Consider the following 25,397-nt stretch of genomic DNA (forward strand, 5'->3'; position numbering starts at 1 on the left):
AAATACAAAAGTGTCACAGCACACTATTACTGGAAAATTGCTTACTTTCTCATTTTTACCATATAATTCTAAATAAATCAACTGGAATATAAATAATATATTTATATTTCAGTGTACAATATACAGAGCAGTATAAACAAATCATTGTCTGTATGAAAATGTAGTTTGTACTGACTTTGCTAATGCTTTTTATGTAGCCTGTTGTAAAACTAGGCAAACATCCAGATGAGTGAATGTACTCCCTGGAAGACCTCTGCGTACCCCCAGGAGTATGTGTACCCCTGGTTGAGAACCACTGATATAACAGAACATCACTCCTTCAAATCTTGATTCACATATACAAAAAATAAAGTGTATGAAGCATCCTGCATACTAATGAATGGCTAAAGGCCAGAAATGAAACTAAAAATACTAAATTAATACAAACATCAATATACATCTTATAATGACTGCCCACTGTTGAGAGGGGAAATTATGAATGCATAGTATAATGAAACACTTCCCCTTAGGGGAAAAAAAAATTTTGCTTCATTATTCAACAACTTCAATTTTCTGCAGTATCTAAGAACATCGTTTAATACAATTCCTCTCAAAGCACAATAGGTTACTCAAGGATTAATATAAGGAAACAAAGATTTACAATAATTCACAGGGAGCATTAAGATTAAAAAAGCATCACATTTTCATTGCTCTGCTATTCTGTTCAGCTCTGGAGAAAAATACTTCAAAATATTCCTCGTCATAAATTTTCAGGTGCAACAATGAATTAAAAAAAATGTTTTAGTGTTTCTTGTGCTGTTCTAAGATAGTTACAATGGAAGTTTAAACTTGAGAATAAGAGTTAGAACTGACCCACTGGTGAGTATTCTCATCTAACCAGTTCAAGCAACACAAACTAGAATAGGATTACATTTATATCCAAGCATATTAGTAAAATGCACATACTTCAATGTTGCTGCTTCTCTTTCATGGTTTGTGTCACTTTCTCTAGGTTTATCCTTCATACACTCACTGTCCGAGTCTGACTCACTGTTACTTGATTCCTCTCTGGTTTTCTTCTTTCTTTTCTTGTGGTGATGATGCTTTTTCTTTTTCCCTTTCCTTTTCTTAGTTGATTTTTTTAGATCTTCATTGGTATCACTTCCTCCTGAGTGCTCTGATCTTGAAGGACTCCTAAGAAACAAATAATTCCTTACATAGAACAATTTTAAAGAAATCTCATCAGTGAGAAAGTTCACAACCAGTTTTCTCCTCATCCCCCAAATTATAGGAAAGGATAGCTCTTAGACAGTGAATTGCGTCAATGGTTGCCACAACCATTTAAAATTACTGAATTTTTTTTTTTAATTACTACTTGAGACAGATCTTACAAAGTTGTACTTGCCCATGGTAAGTACACTTTGATAAGTGAATAAATATCAGTAGTCCTTTCTATTATCACCCCCAGAGTAAAAGCAAATGAGTTGCTTTTGTACCTGGACTGATAAATTTTCAAGACAATTTTGCAAGGCCACTTTCACGTTAAATCAAGTTAAAATGATTGGAGGGGCCTTTAAGGGGGGAGGGGGAGGAGATGGCTAGTGCTCTTTTTTGCTTTTTATTGATGCATAAGAAATACCTGAAAGATGTGTTGTAATGTAAAATATATATTATATGCTTTTTATATTATAAATACATTTCTTGCTGATCTTGGAAGAATCTATGATCACTAGAAAATTAGTAAAATTTTACAGTACAAGCAACTGAAAGCTGAGTAATTAAGAGTATAAAGAAAGCAATTGAGAGGATACTCACTGTTAATTTCAGTACTTAATGAACAGTTGGAAGAAGGGATGTCTTTGTTAAGAAATCAGAACCCTCTCAGCTAAGATACAAGCTGACAATAAACATCTGATACTTTCAAGACATCTTTCAGTAAAAAGCAAAAGAGACCAGACTTAACCTTGATATTTCAAAGATCAAAAACCATCAGAAAAAGCACTCTTTCAGGGGCAAAAAAAGAAGCTTGGTAAACTGCACTCAACCAAACAGCATTAATTTTAACATGACTAAATATAAATATATACACATCTAGAAACGAAGAATGTAGGTGATATTTATAGAATGGGAGTCTATTCTGGGAAGCAGTGACTCTGAAAAAGACTTAGGGGTCGAGCTTCCAGTGTGATGCTATGGTCAAAAGAGCTAATGCGATTCTAGGATGCATAAGCAGGGGAATCTTGAGAAGGGGTAGAGAAGTTATTTTACCTCAATATTTGGCACTGGTGTGACTACTGCTAGAATACTGTGTCCAGTTCTGTGCCCACAATTCAATGATGTTGATAAATTGGAGAGGGTTCAGAGAAGAGCCATGAGAAGAATTAAAGGCTTAGAAAATATGCCTTATAGTGATAAACTGTATAGATTGAGCTCTTTGAGTCTAACAAAAAGAAGATTAAGGGGTGACTTGATTACAATTTCTAAGTATCTACATGGGGAACAAATATTTAATAATGGGCTCTTCAATCTAGTAGAGAAAGGTAAAACATGATCCAATGGCTAGAAGTTGAAGCTAGACAAATTCAGATGAGAAATAAGGTGAGAGTAACTAACCAGGACCAATATGTCCCTAGCATCTGTTTCCCAGAAGCTGGGAATGGGCGACAGGGGATGAATTCGTAGATGATTACCTGTTCTGTTCATTCCCTCTGAAGCACCTGGCATTGGCCACTGTCAGAAGACGGGATTGGGCTAGATGGACCTTTGGTCTAACCCAATATGGCCAATCTTACGTTCTAGGAATCATGATGGATTCTCCATCACAGACAATTTTTTAAAATTAGATTGGATGTTTTTTCTAAAAGATACACTCTAGGAATCATTTTGGGGAAGTTCTCTGGCCTGTGTTATACAGGAGGTCAAACTAGATCATCATAATGGTCCCTTCTGGCCATGGAATCTACAAAAAGCACTTGGCACCCTTCTTCATAAAGATGCCAAAAAAAAAAAAAAAAAAAAGTCACAAACACAGCCTTTTAAAAATTATTTACAGATTACCTTTCAGGAAAACAAATAGGTGTTAAAAATATCCAGGAAGGGGCTACTGCCAATCCTTGGGGAAAATCCCTAGAAATATACCAGAAGTTAAGTAGTCAAATTTATAAAATAATTCCTCTGTATATTTTCTCTCGATAGTTTAATTCAAATTATATTTTTATTTAAAATATTGGCTGTTTACATAATGTCATCTGCAAGGTAATTTTCAGAATTCCTTTTGCTTTATCACATTATAAGCCTGTAAAGACTTGAAGAAAAATGACAAATACACAAAGTTTTGGCAAGTTTAGCTGTAGAAGTTATATTGCGATAACCCAAGTCAAACATAAATTGGTGAATAGAGATGGATTCAACTTTGATTTTTGTAATGAACACATTTTCTGTCAGTACAAAGAGCAGCCAACGCATCAAACAGAGGACTTTGTCCAAAATTAAACATCACCGAAGTTCGGAACTTTCCTGCTTCAACTTGACTCAGACTTTAAGGTAAGAAAGGACCATCATGATCATCTAGTCTGACCTCCTGCACATTGCCGGCCACAGAACCTCACCCACCCACTCCATTAACTACTGCAGAATGCATCCAAGACTTAAATCAATATGTCTAGTATTGCACCCTCTTGGGCAAAGTGTTTAAAATACAACCCTGTATTCTATAGAACTGGATCCATTTTTTTTTTAATCGAAATGCGCTTTAATCAGCCATTTAAGTGATCTATAAGATTGAATTGCAACTCCACAACTTTACATGGGACAGTATTTCATTAATTCACATCTCTGCACAGTTTATAACTGACAATCTTCTATATTCAACTATGGTAGGGAAAGTGGCTATTTGAACTGGTTTTCATAAAGAAGGGGGGGAAAAAAACACAAGGATGGTACCTAAGCCTTAGCATTCCTTCTAGGATTACTTAGAATATTTAAAAGCTAATGAAAAATCATGATTAAGGCTGTGAGTTTGTCATGGAGGTCACGGATTCTGTGGCTTTCCGTGACTTCTGCAGTGGCCGGGGCGGCTGACCCAGGGACCACCTGAGCAGCTCAGGCAGCCCCTGGGCCAGCCACCCCGGCTGCTGCTGGGGCAGTCTCGGGCCGCTGTGCACCCCTCCCGCAGCAGCAGGAGTTTGGGTGTGGAAGGGGACTGGGCAATGGGGCGCAGGAGGGGGTGAGGGCTCTGGGCAGCGCTTACCTTGGGGGGCTCCCCGGAAGCGGCGACATACCTCAGCTCCTAGGCAGAAGTACAGCCTGGGGGCTCTGCGCACAGCCTCCGCAGCTCCCATTGGCCGGGAGTCGCGGCCAATGGGAGCTATGGAGCCAGCGCTCAGGGCAGAGGCAGCGTGCAGAGCTGCCTGGCTGTGCCTCCGCCTAGGAGCTCAGGGAGTGGGATGTTGCCGCTTCCGGGGAGGCGCGGAGTCAGATAGGGAGCCTGCCAGCCCCACCAACCCTCACCCCCCAGCACCTGCGGCACCCCCCGGCCACCACCATTACCCCGAGCACCCCCAGCACCCTCTGGCCGCCACCCCAAGATTTAGTATGTAGTACAAGTCATGAACAGGTCACAGGCTGTGAATTTTGCCCGTGATCTGTCCATGACTTTTACTAAAAATACCAGTGACTAAAACATAGCCTTAATCACGATCACTCAGCTCCCTCCTATCACCAAAATTAGCAGTGATTTGAATGCATCAGTGAGAAAAAGCTAAAGGAAAAGTAATTTTAAAAGGCTAATTTATCATTACTTTAAATCAGGGGCGGGCACACTTTTTGGCCTGAGGGCCACATCGAGTTTCCAAAATTGAATGGCGGGCCAGTTAGGGGAGGCTGTGCCTCCCCAAGCAGCCAGACGTGGCCCGACCCCCGACCCCTATCCAACCCCCCCTGCATCTTGCCCCGACAGTCCCCCTGGGACTCCCTACACCATTCCCCCCCCCCCGTTCCCTGTCCCCGACAACCCCTCAGGACTCCTGTCCCATCCACCACCCCCTGCCCCCTATCCACTCCCAGACCTCCTGCCCCTGACTGCCCCCCGCCACCCCATCCAAACCCCCTCTCCTTCCTGACTGCCCCCGACCACCACTCCAAACTCCCCTGCCCTCTTACCGGGCTGCCTGAAGCACCAGTGGCTGGCGACACTATAGCCATGCCGCCCAGAGCACCATGCTGCCCGGCCGCCCAGAGCATTGCGCCGCCGGCACAGCGCGCTGAGGCTGCGGGGAAGAGGGAGCAGCAGGAGAGGGGCCGGGGCAAGCCTCCTGGGCCAGGAGCTATGGAGCCGGGCAGGAGGGTCCCGTGGGCTGCATGTGGCCCGCAGGCTATAGTTTGCACACCCCTGCTTTAAATGAAGGGAAATGCAATAATTATTCAAAGTTTTACAAATGACACCATTCTGGCTTTCTAACCAGTGAACTGAGCGACAAGGTGGGTGAGGTAATATCTTTCACTGGAACAACTTCTGTTGGTGATATAAACAGTAAACCGTGCAACGAAAAGCTACACTGTGAGCTCCTGAGTTTGGCCACACTTACAACAAAATAGAAGTAGGACATTAGAAAAAGGCTATTTAAAAAGTTGCAAAGAACCTGCTACCTTATAAGTTGTGATCTCTCAGGAGTAAGATCTGCAGCCTTTGCAGTGCGCTGGTGCAGATTCAGTGCATCTTCTGTGCAGAAGCTTGGATTGCTAAGCCAGTCCAATTCTGCAGGTAGAGAAAAATGTGAGATCTACAAAAATTTGCCTGCTGTGCTCTTTAAAGTTGCAGATTCATCTAGTCAGCAGACAACCTAATTAATTCACAGCAAACATCACTAAAGTAATTTATAAGAGGCAAGGACAGTTGAAAGCAATCCATGAAATTTTCACTTAGCAGAGCACTGAGTTTTAGCACATTGTAAAACATTTTTAGGACCCGGAATCCTCCCATGACATCAATCTAAATTTTAAGTAAAATGCTACAAAACAATATTTAAAAGTGTAAACTGAAAAGCAAAGAGTTTCACGTACTCTAGAACTCCCTATATGGTGAATGTCAAAACCAGAGTGACTGTGGGTTTTAATGCCCCAAACAAAAGACATGTAATTACTAAAATAAAAAAATAAAAATACCAAAGGACTTCAAAAGGAATGTATTGCTCTCAATGTGAACAATGTTTATTATAATGCATAAATACCTGTATTATTCAGATAGAGCTTTCCCGAGACAATATTTCAATACAAAATTCTCAACCACCATTCCTATACAGAAATTATTTTATCTTAAAATATTCTGAAAAACAGTAAGATTGTGCTACACATAAATAAATAAATAACACTTTGTATTTATTTCCTTCAAGTATATCAAAGCACTTCATGTATACTAACTAATTATGCCTCATAATACTATCTGTGTGAAAAGTAATTTAAACTCATTTTACAGATATGGACACTCAGCAAGTTTAAGTTATACAAGTTCACATAGCAGAGCCAGAATTAGAACCCCAAATCCTAGACTCGCCCTCCTCTAACCACTAACATACCATTACCCCTTTATTAAATGAAAGCAAAGACACTCACATTTAATTCTGATATACTAATATGAATTTTAAGTGATTACTTCTCCAAAATTTTGCTTATGTCACATTTCCTGGATGGTGGTAGGATATGGAAGTGGGTTCACTTCCCAGGCATTTTACTGCTGGAGATCTCTCCATGAATACCATCTCTTTGTGTTTAAAAATTCATCTGTTCAGGCTACTTAATCATTGCCATAATTTTTACTTGTGCCATCAAAATTATCTCCACAACAACAGAATGGTAAAAGAGAGTGGATATTGACTTCTTTTGGAGAATAAAGAGAAGGAATGAACTATTCAGAAACAAAGACCCATTTTCATAAACATTCAGAATAGTAAAAGAGATGAGGAAGAATACAAAAAATATTTATTCCAGCGTTTCAGAATCATGAAAAATAGCTAGTGGAGGCATAAAATCTGTTGCCATGATGCTTGTGGTGGTGGTGGTAGTAACGAAAAAAAAAAAAACTTCCGATTCCTTCCCTCCTCCACTCTCTCCTCCTTCAAAATGCAATTATTCCAGGAGTACTTCCTTACAACTCCACATCAAAACCTTCTCTTCTGTCTCACTTCCCTGAACTGTTATCCTGTACCTTGTCCATCTTAGGGCCTTACATGAACAAGGTTCACTCATTCAAGTAAGACTTGCCAGAAGCGAATAAGGTTTGATTGTAAGTGAAGGTTTCCTTGTTGGCCTGAATCTGCAAGCCTACCATACACAGTTCCTCAGAAGCCCTCAATGTGTGGGACTCAAGGTGGATAAAACTCAATGATTTAAAAAGAAAAAAAAATCTGATTTTTAATTACAATCAGATTTCTTTGATTTTGATAACAATAATTCTTTCTTTAGGATAAACTTGTTTAAAATGAAATTTGATTTTATTACAAAATGTGTTAAAGCCTAAATTTATTATAATCTATTCAAACATTTTAATAAAAAACAGATATGCTGAATCCATGAGCCTTTATCAAAAACTGAGTTAAAAGCTACTTTTCTATGTAAAGAAAAAATTAGGAGGAAAACATCTAACTTTTGAGATCAAGCTTTACAAATATGGCACAACAGGTCAGCCTAAGTAATTTAGTAAACTGTCTCATTTTCAACAGCCTTAGGCAAGATTAGGAACTTAAATTCCAGTCACTTTCACACAGGCATATTTGAAAATTTTCCCATGGTGACCTGAAATAATCAGCCTAATTTACTGACTACAGTTAATCCCTCTGTTAATAAATCATTTAGTTATAAATGTGAAACAAGTTTTAGATACATAAACTTCTCTTATCAAAACATTTAAAGATATTTTGTTTAATAATTCATTTTATATTCTGTTGGGTGTGTGTAATTAAATTCCAGTTACAATCCTAAAACTTTGACACAAATCATGAGTAAGATTAAGTTTTTGTCAGGGTTATTTTTAGTAAAAGTCATGGACAAGTTGCAGGCAATAAACAAAAATTCACAGAAGCCCATGACCTGTCTGTGACTTTTACTAAAAATAATGGAGGGAGGGGCTGACCGGGACCGACCAAAGCCCAAGTCCTGCGGGGGAGGGGAGGGGGGAGAAGAGAGCCTAAGTCCCACTGCAGGAGGGGGAGGAGCTCCGGATCCCCCCACAACGGCTTGGAGCTCTGGGTTCCCCCACTGCCCGCGGCTGAAGCAGAAAACAACAGGGAGGTCTCGGAAAGCCATGAAATCCAGGACTTCCATGACCTCTGTGACAATCTTATCCTTAATCATAAGAAAAACGTGAATTATCTAGTCCATAAGCAATATATCATTCACCATTTTCCAACATACTAAAAATGTACAATCAACAAGAACCTGATATACTAAGTTATTTGTAGTAGAAAGAGAGAGCCATGAAGCATGGGTCTGGTGTAAGGCCTGAGGCCTGAACCAAAAATCAGCAAGAGTTATGCTATGAGCAACAGTCAGGCCATATCAAAAGCAGATGCTTGCCTGCAAATCAGTGACCAGTACTCAAACTCGGCACCAGTATTGCTAGCATTGCTTAAAAAACACTGAATATGTAAATACATTCCAGCAGGCCAGCACAAGAACATCCTAACCTAGTACATGATAAAATGGTTTGACAAAAGTGATGAATAGAGATATTTTGTCTGAAACATCAGGAGTAAAGGTGCAAAGACAGGTGGTGAATAGGAATGTTTTGTCTGAAACATCAGGCGGAAAGTACAAGGAGAGGTAACAAACATGTCATGCAACGCATAAGGTGATATGCAAGTTGTTTATCCCAGATTGTTTGTCTCAGTCTATAAATGTTGGGATAACTTGCTTTAAGCCTTCGGCTGGCCTACGGGACAGTGGAAAGTCCCACCATTGACTGAGGTGGTTCATTGTCACAGGCATACACATCTCGGTATCCTCATATAGTCTAGCTATTACCATGCTTCGTCGACAATAAACCTGGTTGGGCGCCTTCGTACCTTAATGATGTTGTGGTCATTGGGTAGTTTGATTAAGGTCTGCTGTGCCAACTATCTGCGCAGAGCTGGGACAGCACACAACGAACACACACACACACACACACACACACACACACACACACACACACACACACAGAGTCAAACATCTGACAACATTGGTGACCCCGACTGTTGATCTGGTAAGTAAGTGAGCTGTCCTCTGTAAGAATCGTAATCTAACATGGCAGAAAGCTACATGCTAAACCCTTAGCCCCTCCCTAAAAAGCCCCACAAAGTTTGATAAGTTATGGACACACTGGGTTGCCAGCAAAGGAGGTCCATGTGAATTTAAAAAATATGGTGGGGAAAAAACATGTAATGGAATCTGTAAGGCTAGTGCAGAGACTACAGTATAGCCTTAAAAAATAAAAATAAAATATTGCAAACTATGGTCATGGCTGTTAAATGGTTAAGACAACATGCCACAAGATTGGCGGGACAAGTAACAGAAACAAAGAAAGAATTAAAAAAAAGCAGGAGAAGCCACAGAGTCCTGGAATTCTCCCACTCTCCTAACAGGGTGGCAAACAGTCAAGAGATAGAAAGCACAGGAACAGAATATAACATTGGAAACAGCTGTAAAAAACCTACAAAAAAAAGATGTGCCGGCAATCAGTGACTCCCCCACCCTCCCCACACCTCCCGCCTGCTGCGATCAGCTGTTTCACGGTGCACAGGAAGCTCTGGTGGGCGGTGGGGGGGGAAGAGTGAGGGCATGGCTGGCTCGGGGGAAGGGGTGGAGTGGGGGTAGGGCCTGGGGCAGAACAGGGGATTGAGCACTGAGCACCCCTCAGCACATTGGAAAGTTAGCATCTGTAGCTCCAGCCCCAGAGTCAGCACCTGTGCAAGGAGCCGCATATTAAACTATGAAAAGCCGCATGCAGCTCCGGAGACACAGGTTGGCCACACTTGCTGTATTAGGAGGAGAACGTCACCAGACAGACATTTAAATTGTTTTATTTAACTAAAACAACAATGTTATGTATTCTGGATTTTTTTCTTCAACAGCAAACATATAATATTTTAACAAAACAAGCATATGAATTTTTGAATTTAGTTAAACATTCAAGTTTCATAAAATCAGGTTGTTTTTAACTAAAATAATCACATGAAATTTAATTCAGTTATCTTCACCTTCATTTTCCTGTTTGTTCATAATCTGGAAAAGAAAAACAAGCTTTCCTGCTTTCTCAGGTCCCAAATGATTTCTCAATTTGGAATGAATTAGTCCAAAGGAAGAAAATAGTCTTTCTAAACCAGCAGAAGAAGCTACTGCTGTTAAAAGTGAGATTATCACTTCAACAGTTTCTGAATCCAAGTACTGAAGTGACTTCCACCAGTTCACCAGTGTGACTTTCTTTAAAACATCATCAGCAAACATATATTTCTTGAATGGTTCTTATTCCCAAACTTGGTCTCTTTTACAGCCCGCTGCCATTATAGGTTTTCCCTTCTAGTGAGAGAATGGTATGGTAGGTCTCAAATCAATGAAGGCTACACTCAGAAAGACTTCAAGACTTCTGGAATACGCTGCTCAAACAGTTTCACTTTTATTTCTACTGCCTGTCCCTCCCTTCTCACATTTATCTCCAGACTTCTTCTCCTTATCCAGATCTATTCGGCCCCCAAAATTTTCTATTCATTGAACTTTTTGAAACTTTGCACTTTTAGAGAGAGGTAAGGGATTGACTCTGTGTACACAACTTTGCATGGGGACAATAGAGATGAGGTCTGTTATTTCTCACCTCTATATATTATTTATTTAAAACATTTTTGCTGTTAACAAGCATGTTCTCTCTGGAGACACAAATTCAACAGTTTGAGAACGAAAAACTAAGCATCTCTGATGGTATCTTCTAGACTGAGAACTGAGTCCCATTGGGTAGATAGAAAAATTAACCTAAATAATCTATACAGAAGCCTCTGGTACTCCATAAGATTGGGTCCCTAATCCATGACCTATTGGAACTCATTTCATAGAATCATAGAACATCAGAGTTGGAAGGGACCTCAAGAGGTCATCTAGTCCAACCACCTGCTCAAAGCAGGACTACTCCCCAACTAAATCATCCCAGCCAGGGCTTCATCAAGCCTGACCTTAAAAACCTCTAAGGAAGAATTTTCCACCACCTCCCTAGGTAACCCATTCCGATGCTTCACCACCCTCCTAGTGAAAAAGTTTTTTTCTAATATCCAACCTAAACCTCCCCCACTGCAACTTGAGACCATTACTCCTTGTTCTGTCATCTGTTACCACTGAGAACAGTCTAGATCCATCCTCTTTGGAACCCCTTTTCAGGTAGTTGAAAGCGGCTATCAAATCCCCCCTCAGTCTTCTCTTCTGCAGAAGAAACAATCCCAGTTCCCTCAGCCTCTCCTCGTAAGTCGTGTGCTCCAGCCCCCTAATCATTTTTGTTGCCCTCCGCTGGACTCTTTCCAATTTTGACACATCCTTCTTGTAGTGTGGGGCCCCAAACTGGATACAGTACTCCAGATGAGGCCTCACCAATGTCAAATAGAAAGGAATGAGCACGACCCTCGATCTGCTGGCAATACCCCTACTTATACAGCCCAAAATGCCATTAGCCTTCTTGGCAACAAGGGCACACTGTCAACTCATATGCAGCCTCTTACCCACTGTAACCCCTAGGTCCTTTTCTGCAGAACTGCTGCCTAGCCATTCGGTCCCTAGTCTGTAGCAGTCCATGGGACTCTTCTGTCCCGAGTGCAGGACTCTGCACTTGTCCTTGTTGAACCTCATCAGATTTCTTTTGACCCAATCCTCTAATTTGTCTAGGTCCCTCTGTATCCGATCCCTACCCTCCAGCGTATCTACCATTCCTCCCAGTTTAGTGTCATCTGCAAACTTGCTGAGGGTGCAGTCCACACCATCCTCTAGATCATTAATTTACACAACTTTTCTTAAACATTACATGAATATATTGTCTCATACTATAGAATTAGAATTTATAATCCCTATTCTATGATGAGATATCTTTGAGCTATAATGCATCTTAATTAAAACGATCTTTAGACAGGTTTTTCCCTCAAAAAGCATTTTATCCAAAAAAAACGATTTAACTAAAAAAAAATTGATTTAAATAAAAAAATCGGATTTTTTTATTTTTTAAAAATCATTTATTTATATCCACCCTGTAGGAGAGCGAATAAAAAAGAATTTCAAAAGGAAAACCAAGATTAAGCGGGTTAACACTTAGATTTGATGCATTAACACACGGGGCTGCCCAAAAAACAGTGAATTGCAGCAAAAAGGGCACTCCTGCAATCCATTTGGCATGCAAACAAAAACAACAGACATTGGAGGAACAAATTAAGGTTTTGCCAGAGCAAGTAATGACCCCCGCTCTCCTCAGAGCTAGGATAAAAACCAGGGGTGCAGGTTCTCAACTGCTTTAACCTACGGAACCACACTCCCCGCTCAAATCTAAAAATATGAACCTTCTTTCTCAAATATTTTTACATACTGGTTAAGTTTTCCTTTATATCCTTTCTCAGTTTGCTAAACTCGCTGCTGCTGTCTGTACCTTAATATATCTTGAGAGAGTTAATCTCTCTTGGCTCAGGTCTCCCTACTTTCCTAGGTTGCTCCCAACCTTTTCCTCCGCCTCTCCACATTATTACTTTCTCTCTTTATTTTAAAATTAAAGTTTTTAAAGAAACCTCCAAAAGATAAAGCAGCTGAAACCAGAACAAAACGAAGAGAAAACAAGGTAAAAACCTTACTTTAAATTAATCTAGTAAATTAATTATTTTAACCCTTCAGGAATGCAACAGCTGGAATTACTCCTACCTTTCTTGAAGATACGGTTGCAAAGCAACAGAGAAGCAGACTCTGTTTCTAATCCTAACCACTGACTAATATTTGAAACATGGGCATTCCTTATTTCCAAATAGAGTTCTAAAATAAAGTTAATATAAAGTAATGAAAAATGCCTTAAATTACTAAATTAACAACAGAAATTTGGCAAATAATATGAATTATCAATTTTTATTAAAAGTTTTAAATAAAAAGGTTATAACTTGCTTATTTAAATGTTTAACCCTTTTATCTGCTTGGTTTTGTTTTAAATGCATTGTTTTAATAACTAAATTCTTAATGCCTTATTAATGCCTTAATGCCTTAAATAGAATTCTGGCGCCATTTATTTTTAATTGTAAGGTTGTCCTGTATGTCATGCATGTTGTCCTGTGTTGTATGTTGTGTGTCATGTGACTACTTTTTAAATTATTTTTATTTTGCTGCAACAAGTCAATTTTATAACCTTTTTTTGAAAAATATAAGTGGTACCACACTATTTTAATATTACCATTTTTTCCAAAGTTCAAAAAGGCCTCAGTTATAAATATATGTCTCAACAAATAATGCAATTGCAAACAAAAAGAATTCTCTTTTATTAACCACAGTTTTGTTTTGTTTTTAGTTTTTATTCAAAGAAAAAATGTAAGGGGAAACCTCAACATTAAGATTAAGGTAATATTAACAAAATGTTAATTTCTTGTTTGGGTTTTTATAAACTTGTTTGCACTTTTAAATACAGTTAAAAGAATGTCATAGCAAAAATGTTTTAAAATAACAATTTGTGCATAAAGCTAACCAAACAATTACAACAGGTTTCCACCTTTGGCTCCCAAACACAATAAAGCAGGGGTGGGTAAATCCGGCCCTCAAGCTCTGGCTGGGGAGCGGGATCTGGGGCTTCCCCTCTCCAGCCAGAGAGTAGGGTCGGGGGGGGGGGGGGCGGGGCACTCCACGCGACTCCCGGAAGCAGCGTCATGTCCCTCCTCTGGCACTCCAGCCGGGGCGTAGGGTCGGGGCTTCTCCACACAGCTCCCGGAAGCAGCAGCATGTCCCCCCTCCGGCTCCCACGTGAAGGGGCAGCCAGAGGGCTCCGCTCTGCACGCTGCCCCTGCCCCAGGCGCCGCCCCCGCAGCTCCCATTTGCCGGGAACCGCAGCCAATTGGAGCTGCAGGGGTGGTGACTGCAGACAGGGCAGAGCCGCCTGGTCGCACCTCCGCGTAGGAGCTAGAGAAGGGACATACTGCTGCACCCAGAGCCTGCACCTGAGCTCACCTCGCCCTCCAAACCTCTCAATCCCAGCGCGGCGCACCCGCCTGCACCCCAAACCACTCATCCTCAGCCCCACTACAGAGCCCACACCCTTGTCCGGAACCCTCAACCCCCCACCCCTTGCCCCAGCCCTGATCTCCCTCCCACCCTCCGAACCCCTCGGTCCCAGCCCAGAGCACCCTCCTACACGCCAAACTCCTATCTCCAGCCCCACCCCAGAGCCCGCACCCCCAGACGGAGCCCTCACCCCCCCTGCACCCAACCCCGAGCCCCCTCCTACACCCTGAACTCATTTCTGGCCGCACCCCGGAGCCCACACCCCAACCAGAGCCCTCACCCCCTCCCACACCCCAACCCCAATTTTGTGAGCATTCATGGTCCGCCATACAATTTCTATTCCCAGGTGTGGCCCTCGGGCCAAAAAGTTTGCCCTCCCCTGCAATAAAGTATCATAAAAATTTAATACCCTCAAAGTGTTTGCATGAACTTGCATTTAAAACGTATTTTAGTTTAAGTGTTATACACTTTTCTTTTATGTTATGTAGTGGTTGTTAAAGTTTGTGATTCTAAATAGTTAAAAGTGGAATTGGTATCACAAGCAAATTAACTCTAAAAAGTTTGGTAAAAATTATGTTACTAACCCTTTTGTAAAACGGAATGCTCAGCAGGGAAATTGTGAGCATCTATTTTAGCAGTTAAATATTAAATTTAGTATAAAATATTAGTAATGCACCTCAAGTGAAAAATGAATGTCTATATAACAACTGCAGAAGTATAGTTTGTGTTATAAAAGACTTGGTATCTATTACATTGTAAACACACTAAGTTAATAAGTATTAAGAAGTGGAAGATTGGACAAATGACCAGGGAGGAGTATAAAAATATTGCTCAGGCATGCAGGAGTGAAATCAGGAAGGCCAAATCACACTTGGAGTTGCAGTTAGCAAGAGATGTTAAGAGTAACAAGAAGGGTTTCTTCAGGTATGTTAGCAACAAGAAGAAAATCAAGGAAAGTGTGGGCCCCTTACTGAATGAGGGAGGCAACCTAGTGACCAAGGATGTGGAAAAAGCTAATGTACTCAATGATTTTTTTGCCTCTGTCTTCACGAACAAGGTCAGCTCCCAGACTGCTGCACTGGGCAGTACAGCATGGGGAGAAGGTGACCAGCCCTCTGTGGAGAAAGAAGTGGTTCGGGACTATTTAGAAAAACTGGACGTGCACAAGTCCATGGGACCGGATGCGCTGCATCCAAGGGTGCTAAAGGAGTTGGCGGGTGAGACTGCAGAGCCATTAGCCATTATTTTTGAAAACTCATGGCGATCGGGGGAGGTCCCAGATGACTGGAAAAAGGCTAATGTAGTGCCCATCTTTAAAAAAGGGAAGGCGGAGGATCCGGGGAACTACAGGTCAGTCAGTCTCACCTCAGTCCCTGGAAAAATCATGGAGCAGGTCCTCAAGGAATCAATTATGAAACATTCAGAGGAGAGGAAAGTGATCAGGAACAGTCAGCATGGATTCACGAAGGGGAAATTGTGCCTGACTAACCTAATTGCCTTCTATGATGAGATAACTGGCTCTGTGGATGAGGGGAAAGCAGTGGATGTGTTATTCCTTGACTTTAGCAAAGCTTTTGATATGGTCTCCCACAGTATTCTTGCCGCCAAGTTAAAGAAGTTTGGGCTGGATGAATGGACTGTAAGGTGGATAGAAAGCTGGCTAGATCGTCGGGCTCAACGGGTAGTGATCAATGGCTCCATGTCTAGTTGGCAGCCGGTTTCAAGCGGAGTGCCCCAAGGGTCGGTCCTGGGGCCGGTTTTGTTTAATATCTTTATTAATGATCTGGAAGATGGTGTGGACTGCACTCTCAGCAAGTTTGCAGATGACACTAACTTAGGAGGCGTGGTAGATACACTAGAGGGTAGGGATCGGATACAGAGGGACCTAGACAAATTAGAGGATTAAGCCAAAAAACAACTGATGAGGTTCAACAAGGACAAGTGCAGAGTCCTGCACTTAGGACAGAAGAATCCCATGCACTGCTACAGACTATGGACCGAATGGCTAGGTAGCAGTTCTGCAGAAAAGGACCTAGGGGTCACAGTGGACGAGAAGCTGGATATGAGTCAACAGTGTGCTCTTGTTGCCAAGAAGGCTAACGGCATTTTGGGCTGTATAAGTAGGGGTATTGCCAGCAGATCGAGGAACGTGATCGTTCCCCTTTATTCGACATTGGTGAGGCCTCATCTGGAATACTGTGTCCAGTTTTGGGCCCCACACTACAAGAAGGATGTGGAAAAATTGGAAAGAGTCCAACGGAGGGCAACAAAAATGATTAGGGGTCTGGAGCACATGACTTATGAGGAGAGGCTGAGGGAACTGGGATTCTTTAGTCTCCAGAAGAGAAGAATGAGGGGGGATTTGATAGCAGCCTTCAACTACCTGAAGGGGGGTTCCAAAGAGGATGGAGCTCGGCTGTTCTCAGTGGTGGCAGATGACAGAACAAGGAGCAATGGTCTCAAGTTGCAGTGGGGGAGGTCCAGGTTGGATATTAGGAAAAACTATTTCACTAGGAGGGTGGTGAAACACTGGAATGCGTTACCTAGGGAGGTGGTGGAGTCTCCTTCCTTGGAGGTTTTTAAGGCCCGGCTTGACAAAGCCCTGGCTGGGATGATTTAGTTGGGAATTGGTCCTGCTTTGAGCAGGGGGTTGGACTAGATGATCTCTTGAGGTCCCTTCCAACCCTGATATTCTATGAATAAATTTGGGTTACTGAAAACAAGAAGAAATGTAAAACAAACAAAAAACTTTTATTATGTTAACTAACTAGCTGTTTAAGGTTGCATCCCACAGACCACAGACACCAGAAAATATCACACCACAAAAACACCAGAAGATATCAGTATACAGTGAAGGAAGCCCCAAGCACCAAGAAAAGAAAAATGAAGTGCTTTATAAATAAGAGACTGGTCAACTACACCTCAGTCTACCATATATGAACAATCAAGTTGGCAATCAGCTAGAAACCACTAGCTAGATAGACCAGGTTAAACTGTCATTTAATTTGAATTTGGCTATTGTGTAAAAGCAACTGTATTATTGCTGTATTACTGCTGTACATTTACAATGTGCATAACTTTGCAAAGCTGTTTAACCAACACACTGGTAAAAATTAACAAATGAATGGCAGCAAACAACATGAAGGCAAGGAAAAAACAAATTGATAAAATAATCATTAAGTTATATAGAAACTATAAATTGTGTAAACAAATTCCCAGTTAGTACCAGTCATAATCTGGGTCCTAACTGAGGCAAATGTTATTCAAAACAATCTTGTTCACTGTCTTGAGTACCAATACTAAATCCTGACACAGCAATATTGGATAAATTGGTTACTGTCCATTGAGTAGGTTATCTGGAAGACAGCAGCTATAAGAAACAACTGGACCTATGTCAGCTACTGGTAAATCACATAGGAATGCAACCAATGGAACAGAGAAGCTAGCCGCTCCGGTTTCCTGCCCAGCGAAGCTTATCCTAGAGGGTGACAACCAGCAGTAAGGGTAACCTATAACATGGATGGACAGTACTGTAGCTAATTACAAGAAATTATGTATAATGGCCTCATTTGTAATGTCACTACTCCAAATTTCTGTTTTACTTTTTATATACATAGCACTGTGCGACACACTGTAATAATAACTATCCCAGTATTTCAAATCACTCAGCCTACTACTACTGAGGATATAGGTGGTAATTGTAACTGCCCGAATAGGAATGTGTTGCTATCTGCAGTACCAAACTAAAAGGATCAGACTACACCACCAGGTTGGAAAAGGATTGTTATGCTTGGTTATGAGGTGGTGTCATATGTACACATACATACTATATATATACATATATATATATATATACATATATATATATATATACATATATATATATATATACATATATATATATATATACATATATATAGGGGGTGTGTGTATATATATACACACACACACACACACACCCTATAGGCCCATATACACTACAAATACAAATACCATATCCATATTATCCATAAAAGTTAATTATTTGGGAGTGCCCCCAAAGCTCAATCATAACACTACACTATATAATTGCTTAAATAAATGCACATAGTTATAGCATACCCTCCTAGGCAGCAAAAAATACACCAAACCTAGCGTAAAGGATCTATTTAGTTAAAATCAACGTTTTAATGGTTATATCAACCAATAAGAAAGAATCTCTCTTTGTATTTCAGTTTTTTCTAAATCAAAAGTTGATTTAAGTCAACCTACTCTGGTGGGACTTATGTCTGAAAATTTCCATGTAAGTGACCTTTAAAGATATTTGACTCAGCCATCAACAATGTTATTCAAGCCAGGTAGGAAACAAGGAATTTCACAGGCTAAAGTATTGTCTTACACAGTCCCTGTAACTGAAGTACTTCAGAACTGATATATAGGAAGAACTAATTCTAAAGAGAATGCTTCTTAGGGCATGTCTACGCTGTGATAATAGACACGCAGCGCGGCCACAGCTGGCCCTGGTCAACTGACTCAGACTCACAGGGCTCGAACTGCAGGGCTACAAAACTACAGTCTACATGTTCAGGCTCTGGCTGCAGTCCCTATGTTTTCCAGGAAACATCAAGAGTGGTGGATTCTGGGCTAGTCCTGCAGTCTTTCTACATTCAAGATCCATGGAACTTCAACTTACACTCATCACAATTGCATAATGAGGACCTAAAGTAGTAATTAAGTCAATGCCACACAGTGTGTTGGAAAAAAAGACAGCCTTATTTCCTAATTTTTATCACTGAAATACATATTCATAAATAGGAATTGCTCTTATCAACTTCTGCCATAACATCAATGTTCTTTCCGGGTGCTTTTTTTTCTGGGCAAGTGTGGGGAGGGAGATAGGAACTACCCTACCAAAAACTACCCAGACAAAAAGTTGTTTGATCCCTTGGTCATACTCTGATCTAATTTATACTTGTGTAATCCAGAATAACTGCACTGACTTCAATGGTATTATTCTAGATTTACAGAATTTTAATTAGATCAGCATTTGGTCCTTTGTGTATATGACATTTTTATTATGTATTTGTTTACACAACACAGCAGAAGTTGTAAAGTGTCTATTTTAGCTTGTGCAATATCACCCAGATGAACATAATGAAAGACAAAACTGACTGACTGGCAAAGATTCAAGTTGTGCAGATATGTGGCATAACAGCACAGGACTGGAAATAAGTCAGTTAGCCCTCCTTAAAATCATTACACCTATCCCAGAAGATATATTGAACACATTTATATTTTTGGCCATATGCCTAACAATATACTTGAGAACTCCAGGTATTCTGTATAACCACACAGCTTCCCTTATTAATAAATTATTGCTTACCTACATAATAAAATATGTAATAACTCACTATTGAGTAATTATTTATTTTGGCTGAAATACTTTTCATAAGTTTGTATAAAAAGTAATTACTGCACAGTAAATACTTTTACATTTCATTTTTGATTTTAATTTTAAATATTGACAATAATACTTTGTACTTAGTAGAAAGTATTCTCACTATTTGCATTATATAAAGAACTAGCTTCATTTTACAGATGGCATAGTGAAGCTAAGTGATTTGTCCAAAGTCACAGAGACTGTTGGTACAATGTTCTGAAACCAGGAGTTCCAATTCCCAATCTGTTAGATAACAGTGCCTCAGAAATTCTTCCTAAACAAATAAGGCATCTTGCACCACTTAAGTGAAGGAAATCTGTGTCACTGACTAGAATAGGCACAGAATCAGGCCCTTAAACAATTAACGTGGATAGGTGCTAAGTTTTAATTGACAATAAAACCATTTGAGATATAAAATGGTAAAAGTACCCCAATAAGGGGGAAAATATTTTTGCATTACCAATCTTATTATTAGAACATAAGAACGGCTATACAGGATCAGACCAAAGGTCCATCTAGCCCAGTATCCTGTCTTCCAACAGTGGCCAATGCCAAGTGCCCCAGAGGAAATGAACACAACAGGTAATCATCAAGTGATCCATCCCCTATCACCCATTCCCAGCTTCTGGCAAACGGAGGCTACAGACACCATCCCTCCATTCTGTTATATGGGGCCTAATTTTTAGGAACCACTGCTCCTTGTGACTTTACTGGGAGTTGTAGGTGCGCTGTACCACTGAAAATCTGAGTCTTAAAACCGTAAAACAAAGGCAATTTGACATTGAGAAATGATTTATATAAACGCATTAATTCCTTGACTATGTCCATAGCCCAATTTTGCCTGCGTAGACAAGACTGAATTGTGTTTTAAACTTGTAGAATCATGGTAGAAACTCCAACTCCACCCCCAGTACAATCAATGTACTTGCATAGATTCCCCCTAAATGATTTATACCAGCCAGATGTTAAAAATGCTCTTGCTACTCTGTACAAAATGGCAAACCATGCCAACCTAATACTTTGGGGAGAATTAAACAACTATTCCATTACATAACATGTACCTAGTTAAAGCCTACTTGTAAATAATCTCCAGTGAAATACTAAGCTGGGAAGAAATATTTGAATTGCTTTTAATTCCTCATATCTCATCATCATTTACCTAAAATTGTACAGTTTTCAAGGAAGAAACTTCACTTTAATACAACTTTTAAAAACACCTGGCATATTGTTGGTCTATATAATTTGTGTTAAAATTTAATTTTTCCTATTATTTTCCATGGTCATAGGCATAACACCAGAAAGATAATGCATGGGACTCTTTCTGCCCTTCCCACCTGAAAAAAAAACTCACAGTACCTGACAGCAGAGTCAGTGTCAAGAATCTCAAAACAAGCTTTTTTGCTTTGCAAACTTCTAAAAGTCTGGTTCTAGCACAAATTGTGGGACCTAGTGATACTTTTCATTTTTAAAGCACCTTTCACTGGAGGATCTTAAGGCACATTATAAAATACAGGCCCAATCTTATAAGTACTACAGACTACCATCAAGGGGCTGCTCACATTAGTAAGTACTATGTTTAGTAGTAGCCTTCTGCAGAATTGGGTCCTAATTAAACTTCATAACATCCCTTCACTTCACTCACCACTAAATTGCAGTGATGTCTAGAGTACAAAATGGCAGAGCAAAAGTTTCAGACAAGAAGTCAAACTATAAAATAAAATAAAACGGAGGGGAAAGCATTGGTAGGCAGAATGCAATTACCCAAAATGAAATCTGGCCAGGGCATCAGAGTTAATACCCCAGCTCTTACAAAAAAAATGCACAGAAATCTTAAATGATCACCAAAGAGCACCTCAGTTTTATGTATCATCTAAAAAAAAGATGACACATTCAGCAACACAATGACCCCTACTCCCAGGTAGGGCACCAAGGAAAGAGTGCCATCTTTCATCAACACCACATTCTACAGTACCTAGTTCTCAGCCAAGTATTCATTTTATTCTATTTAATTTGTGAAATTTGATGGGATCACAGTTTATGGTAGTATAAGAGTTATTTTTGTTTAATATTTAATTTTTATAACATTACTAAAATATGCTTAATCTGTTAATTAGTGGAAGTTGATCATTTATAGAAGATATTTCCACAAATTCTGGAAAAGTAATTATGTGTTAGTTTGCTAATCACTTTCTATCACTACCTCTCCAATCTCAGGCACAAAAAGTGAACTAGCACTGAGCCTCTGAGGTTGAAATATATCTAAAATATTTGTACTCAGTTTCAGAATTAGGAGGTTAAAAACCAGAACAAAATACAGCAGAAAGTGCAATGTAATTGAATGAGCCCCTCTTAAAGTGTCAATATTCCTAAAATGAATGATTTCTTTAAAAAATTACTTGTGGACAAAATGTGGTCTAGAAATAGTGCTAAAAACCAGAACCCAAAACTGAACTTCAGTCTCAAGCTCTTGTTCTATATGCCTTCAAGTCTATAAGATGAAAGATTGTTGTGGGGACATGAGGTCCATACACAGTAAGGTTAAGCTAAGGTCACAATCCTGCAAGTTACAATGTGTGGTCAGAGCCCTGCATCCATGAAAAAAACCTACTGGATCTCCATATAGGCACAGAGGTCTTCCCATTCAATGTAATTTGCAGGATTGGGACTTGAACTAGTACCATCTATCCTGTCCAGTTTTCACTACCCAACAGGGTCCCCTAAAGTGGCTAAAAGGTCCCCTCATTGTGAGGGCAATACCAAAGGTTACAGAGCCATATAGCGGATGCACAGCATGGTGTATAACAGCAGTTCTCAGCCAGAGGTCCAAGGCCCCCTGGGGGGCAGCGAGCACATTTCAGGGGGTCAGACCAAAAAAACCAAAGCGCAGAGCCAGGGTTAGAGTTGCTGGAGCCCCAGGGCAGAAAGCAGAGCCCCACCGCCCAGGGTGAAGCCTGAGCAACTTAGCTTCGCGAAGCCCCCTGCGCCATGGTGCCCGGACAATTACCCTGCTTGCTACCCCAAGGCCAGCTTGGCTTTTAATCTTCTGGATATGCAGAAAAACAGTTGTTGTGACACAAGAGGGACATGGAGTTTTTATAGCATGTTGGGTGGGCTCCAGAAAGAAAAAGGTTGAGAACCGCTGCTGTATAACACAGGAGGGTGGGCTCTCGTGGAAAAAATTGTAGGTGTCACTATTTTAGGTTTTCTCTGCAATCGTCTTACTGTCTCACACAAAAATGATCGTTTTATTTACAGAAACCATATTTGTGCTGTGGACCTGGGTAAAAGGAATAAAAACCAACTTTGTCCAAAGTTAGCCCAACCTGGACAAAGAATACATGGGAAAAGATGTGTACCCCGAGGGGAGGGCCTGAAAATCAGCAAAGTTCATGGTGTTTTTAGATCGCCATACCCCCAGCGCAGTCACAAGTTAGGGGGAGGTGTGCCAGAGGATTGATAGCCTTCCCACACGCCACTGACTTCCCAGCAGTAGCCTCACTGAACCCATGTATGATAGGGTTACCATATTTTGTGCCTCCAAATGGAGGACACTCCACGGGGCCCCGGCCCCGCCCCCAGCCCCGCCCACGCCCCCTCCCCAACTCCGCCCCCTCCCCTGCTTCCCGTGAATATTAAATTCGCGGGAAGCCTGAAGCTGGTAAGGGGGGGTGTGGGGGGAGCAGGCGCGGCCCAGGCTGGCCCCCCGGCGGCGCCAGCCTGGGTCGGCTCGGGCCCTGGGGTGCCAGCCCCGGCCGACCACCCCCAGCCCGCCCAGCACTGCCGGCCCCCGGCGGCCCAGCGCACCCCCCCCGCTATCCCGGACCGGCTCCCGGCCCCGCGGCCCAGCGCACCCCCTGGCGGCCCGGCCCCGCGACCCCGGACCGGCCCGCGGCCCCGCGCACCCCCGGCTCCCCGCCCAGCCCCGCGGCCCGGCGCACCCCCCCGCTACCCCGGACCGGCTCCCCGCCCGGCCCCGCGGCCAGGCGCACCCCCCCGCTACCCCGGACCGGCTCCCCGCCCGGCCCCGCGCCTGGCCCGGCACCATGCCCCCGGCCCCGCGACCCCGGCCCGGCCCCGCACCGGCCCGGCCAAAGAGGCCCCGCCCGAGCCCTCCATCCCTCCCTCCCGATTTTCCCGGACATGCCCGGCTTTTGGGGATTTCCCCCCGGACGGGGATTTGAACCCCCAAAAGCCGGACATGTCCGGGAAAATCCGGACGTATGGTAACCCTAATTATGACAACTCAGTAAGTGCGCTCCCGGGTACCAACTGCAGGGCATAAAGTGGGGGCCACCTTGACAGCCGGGCATAACTAACACCCCCACGTGTGGGCAGCAGGCACTTTCGTGTACGTGATGCCGCCGCTTTCCCCGGCCCTCACCTCCACGCACGGAGCAGCAGAAGCGGAGCCACCCCTGGGAGGGAGCGTGTGTGCAGGGCGGGCCCCGGGGGGTTGCTGAGAGGGGAGCGCCGGGCGGGGAGGGGTCTCTATGGGGAGCAGGAGACCCAGCAGGGGTCTGGGGGCGTGAGCAGAGGGACCGGGGCAGGCTCACTACAGAGCACTAGGCCGCTGATGACGACCCCCCTAGGAGGATGTTACCTCTCCTGGAGCCCTCGCTACCGCTCGCTGGCGTCTCCCCGGGCTCAACGGCGCCGGCAAAGGCCGGGAAAAGAGCCATGGGCTGAACCACAGCTTCCTCCCCTCTTGCTTCCCAAGGAGACCCCGGCCACCCAACGAGGCAAGATGGCGCCGCTCGCTGCCCCAGCATGCTGGGAAATGTAGTCCTGCCTGCCCCTGCTCCCAAAATGGCGTCGGGGGGAAGTCACTGGGCAGCTGTACAGCTCCAAGGCTGTCTGGACATGCGGATGCTCCCGCTCGTGGAGGGAGCAAAAGGAAGACGCCCCGGCAGCCTCCTCGCGATCATCCAATCGCTTCCCGCGCCAGTTCTCTCACTCATGGGAGAGGGCGGATTTTGCCCAACAGTTTAGGCCTGACACCCTTTGGGGCTCTCTCAGTGTTGGAGAGATACGCTCCCCTCTGCAGCCCTGACTCCCCTCCACACACCGGGGTGTGCTGCTGCTTAGGAAAGCCACTTAAGTGCCTTGATTTCCATGGGTGAAAAGCTCTGTTTTGATATGTGAATGTGCAGCCTCCACACGCATAGGCGCTGACTCCAGGGCTGGAGCACCCAAGGGGAAAAATAGGGTTACCATACGTCCGGATTTTCCTGGACATGTCCGGCTTTTGGGGGCTCAAATCCCCGTCCGGGGGGAAATCCCCAAAAGCCAGGCATGTCTGGGAAAATCGGGAGGGAGGGAGGGCTCGGCCGGGGTCGGCGGTGCGGGGCTAGGCCGGGGTCGCGGGCATGGAGCCGGGCCGGAGTCCAGGGGCGCAGTGCCGGGCCGGGGGCCAGGCCGGGCCAGGAGCTGGGGTCGCAGTGCCGGGCCGGGCTGGGCGTGGGGCCGGGCGGGGAGCCGGGGTCGCGGGGCCGGGAGCCGGGCCGGGGTCGCAGGGCCAGGGGGCCGGGGAGCCAGGAGCCGGTCGCGGAGCCAGGGGGCCGAGCCGGGCCGGGGTCGCGGAGCCGGGGGGCCGGGAGCCAGGCCGGGGTCGCGGGGCCGGGAGCCGGGGGGTGCGCCGGGGGCCGGCAGTGCTGGGCGGGCCGGGAGTGGTCGGCCGGGGGCCAGGGCCGGCACCCCAGGGCCCGAGCCGACCCAGGCTGGAGCCGCCGGGGGGCCAGCCTGGGCCGCTCCTCCTCCC

General features: G+C 43.2%; 1 protein-coding gene across 2 annotated transcripts in view; it reads right to left on the reverse strand.

Moving 5' to 3' along the window:
• NRDE2 (NRDE-2, necessary for RNA interference, domain containing) overlaps window positions 1-24,408 on the reverse strand; it is a 70,109-nt gene extending 45,701 nt beyond the window's left edge. The window contains exons 1-3 of one of the 2 annotated variants that reach the window (XM_054026194.1): window positions 24,240-24,408; window positions 5,626-5,734; window positions 946-1,173 (exon numbers count right to left, since the gene is read on the reverse strand). In XM_054026194.1, the coding sequence (XP_053882169.1) occupies window positions 946-1,173; window positions 5,626-5,734; window positions 24,240-24,408 (506 nt within the window). The remainder of the gene's footprint in view (window positions 1-945; window positions 1,174-5,625; window positions 5,735-24,239) is intronic. The other variant, XM_054026195.1, reaches the window with a different exon arrangement.
• Between the last annotated feature and the right edge of the window lie 989 nt (window positions 24,409-25,397).

This window comes from Malaclemys terrapin, chromosome 4, assembly GCF_027887155.1.
Source record: "Malaclemys terrapin pileata isolate rMalTer1 chromosome 4, rMalTer1.hap1, whole genome shotgun sequence".
NCBI lineage: Eukaryota > Metazoa > Chordata > Testudines > Emydidae > Malaclemys > Malaclemys terrapin.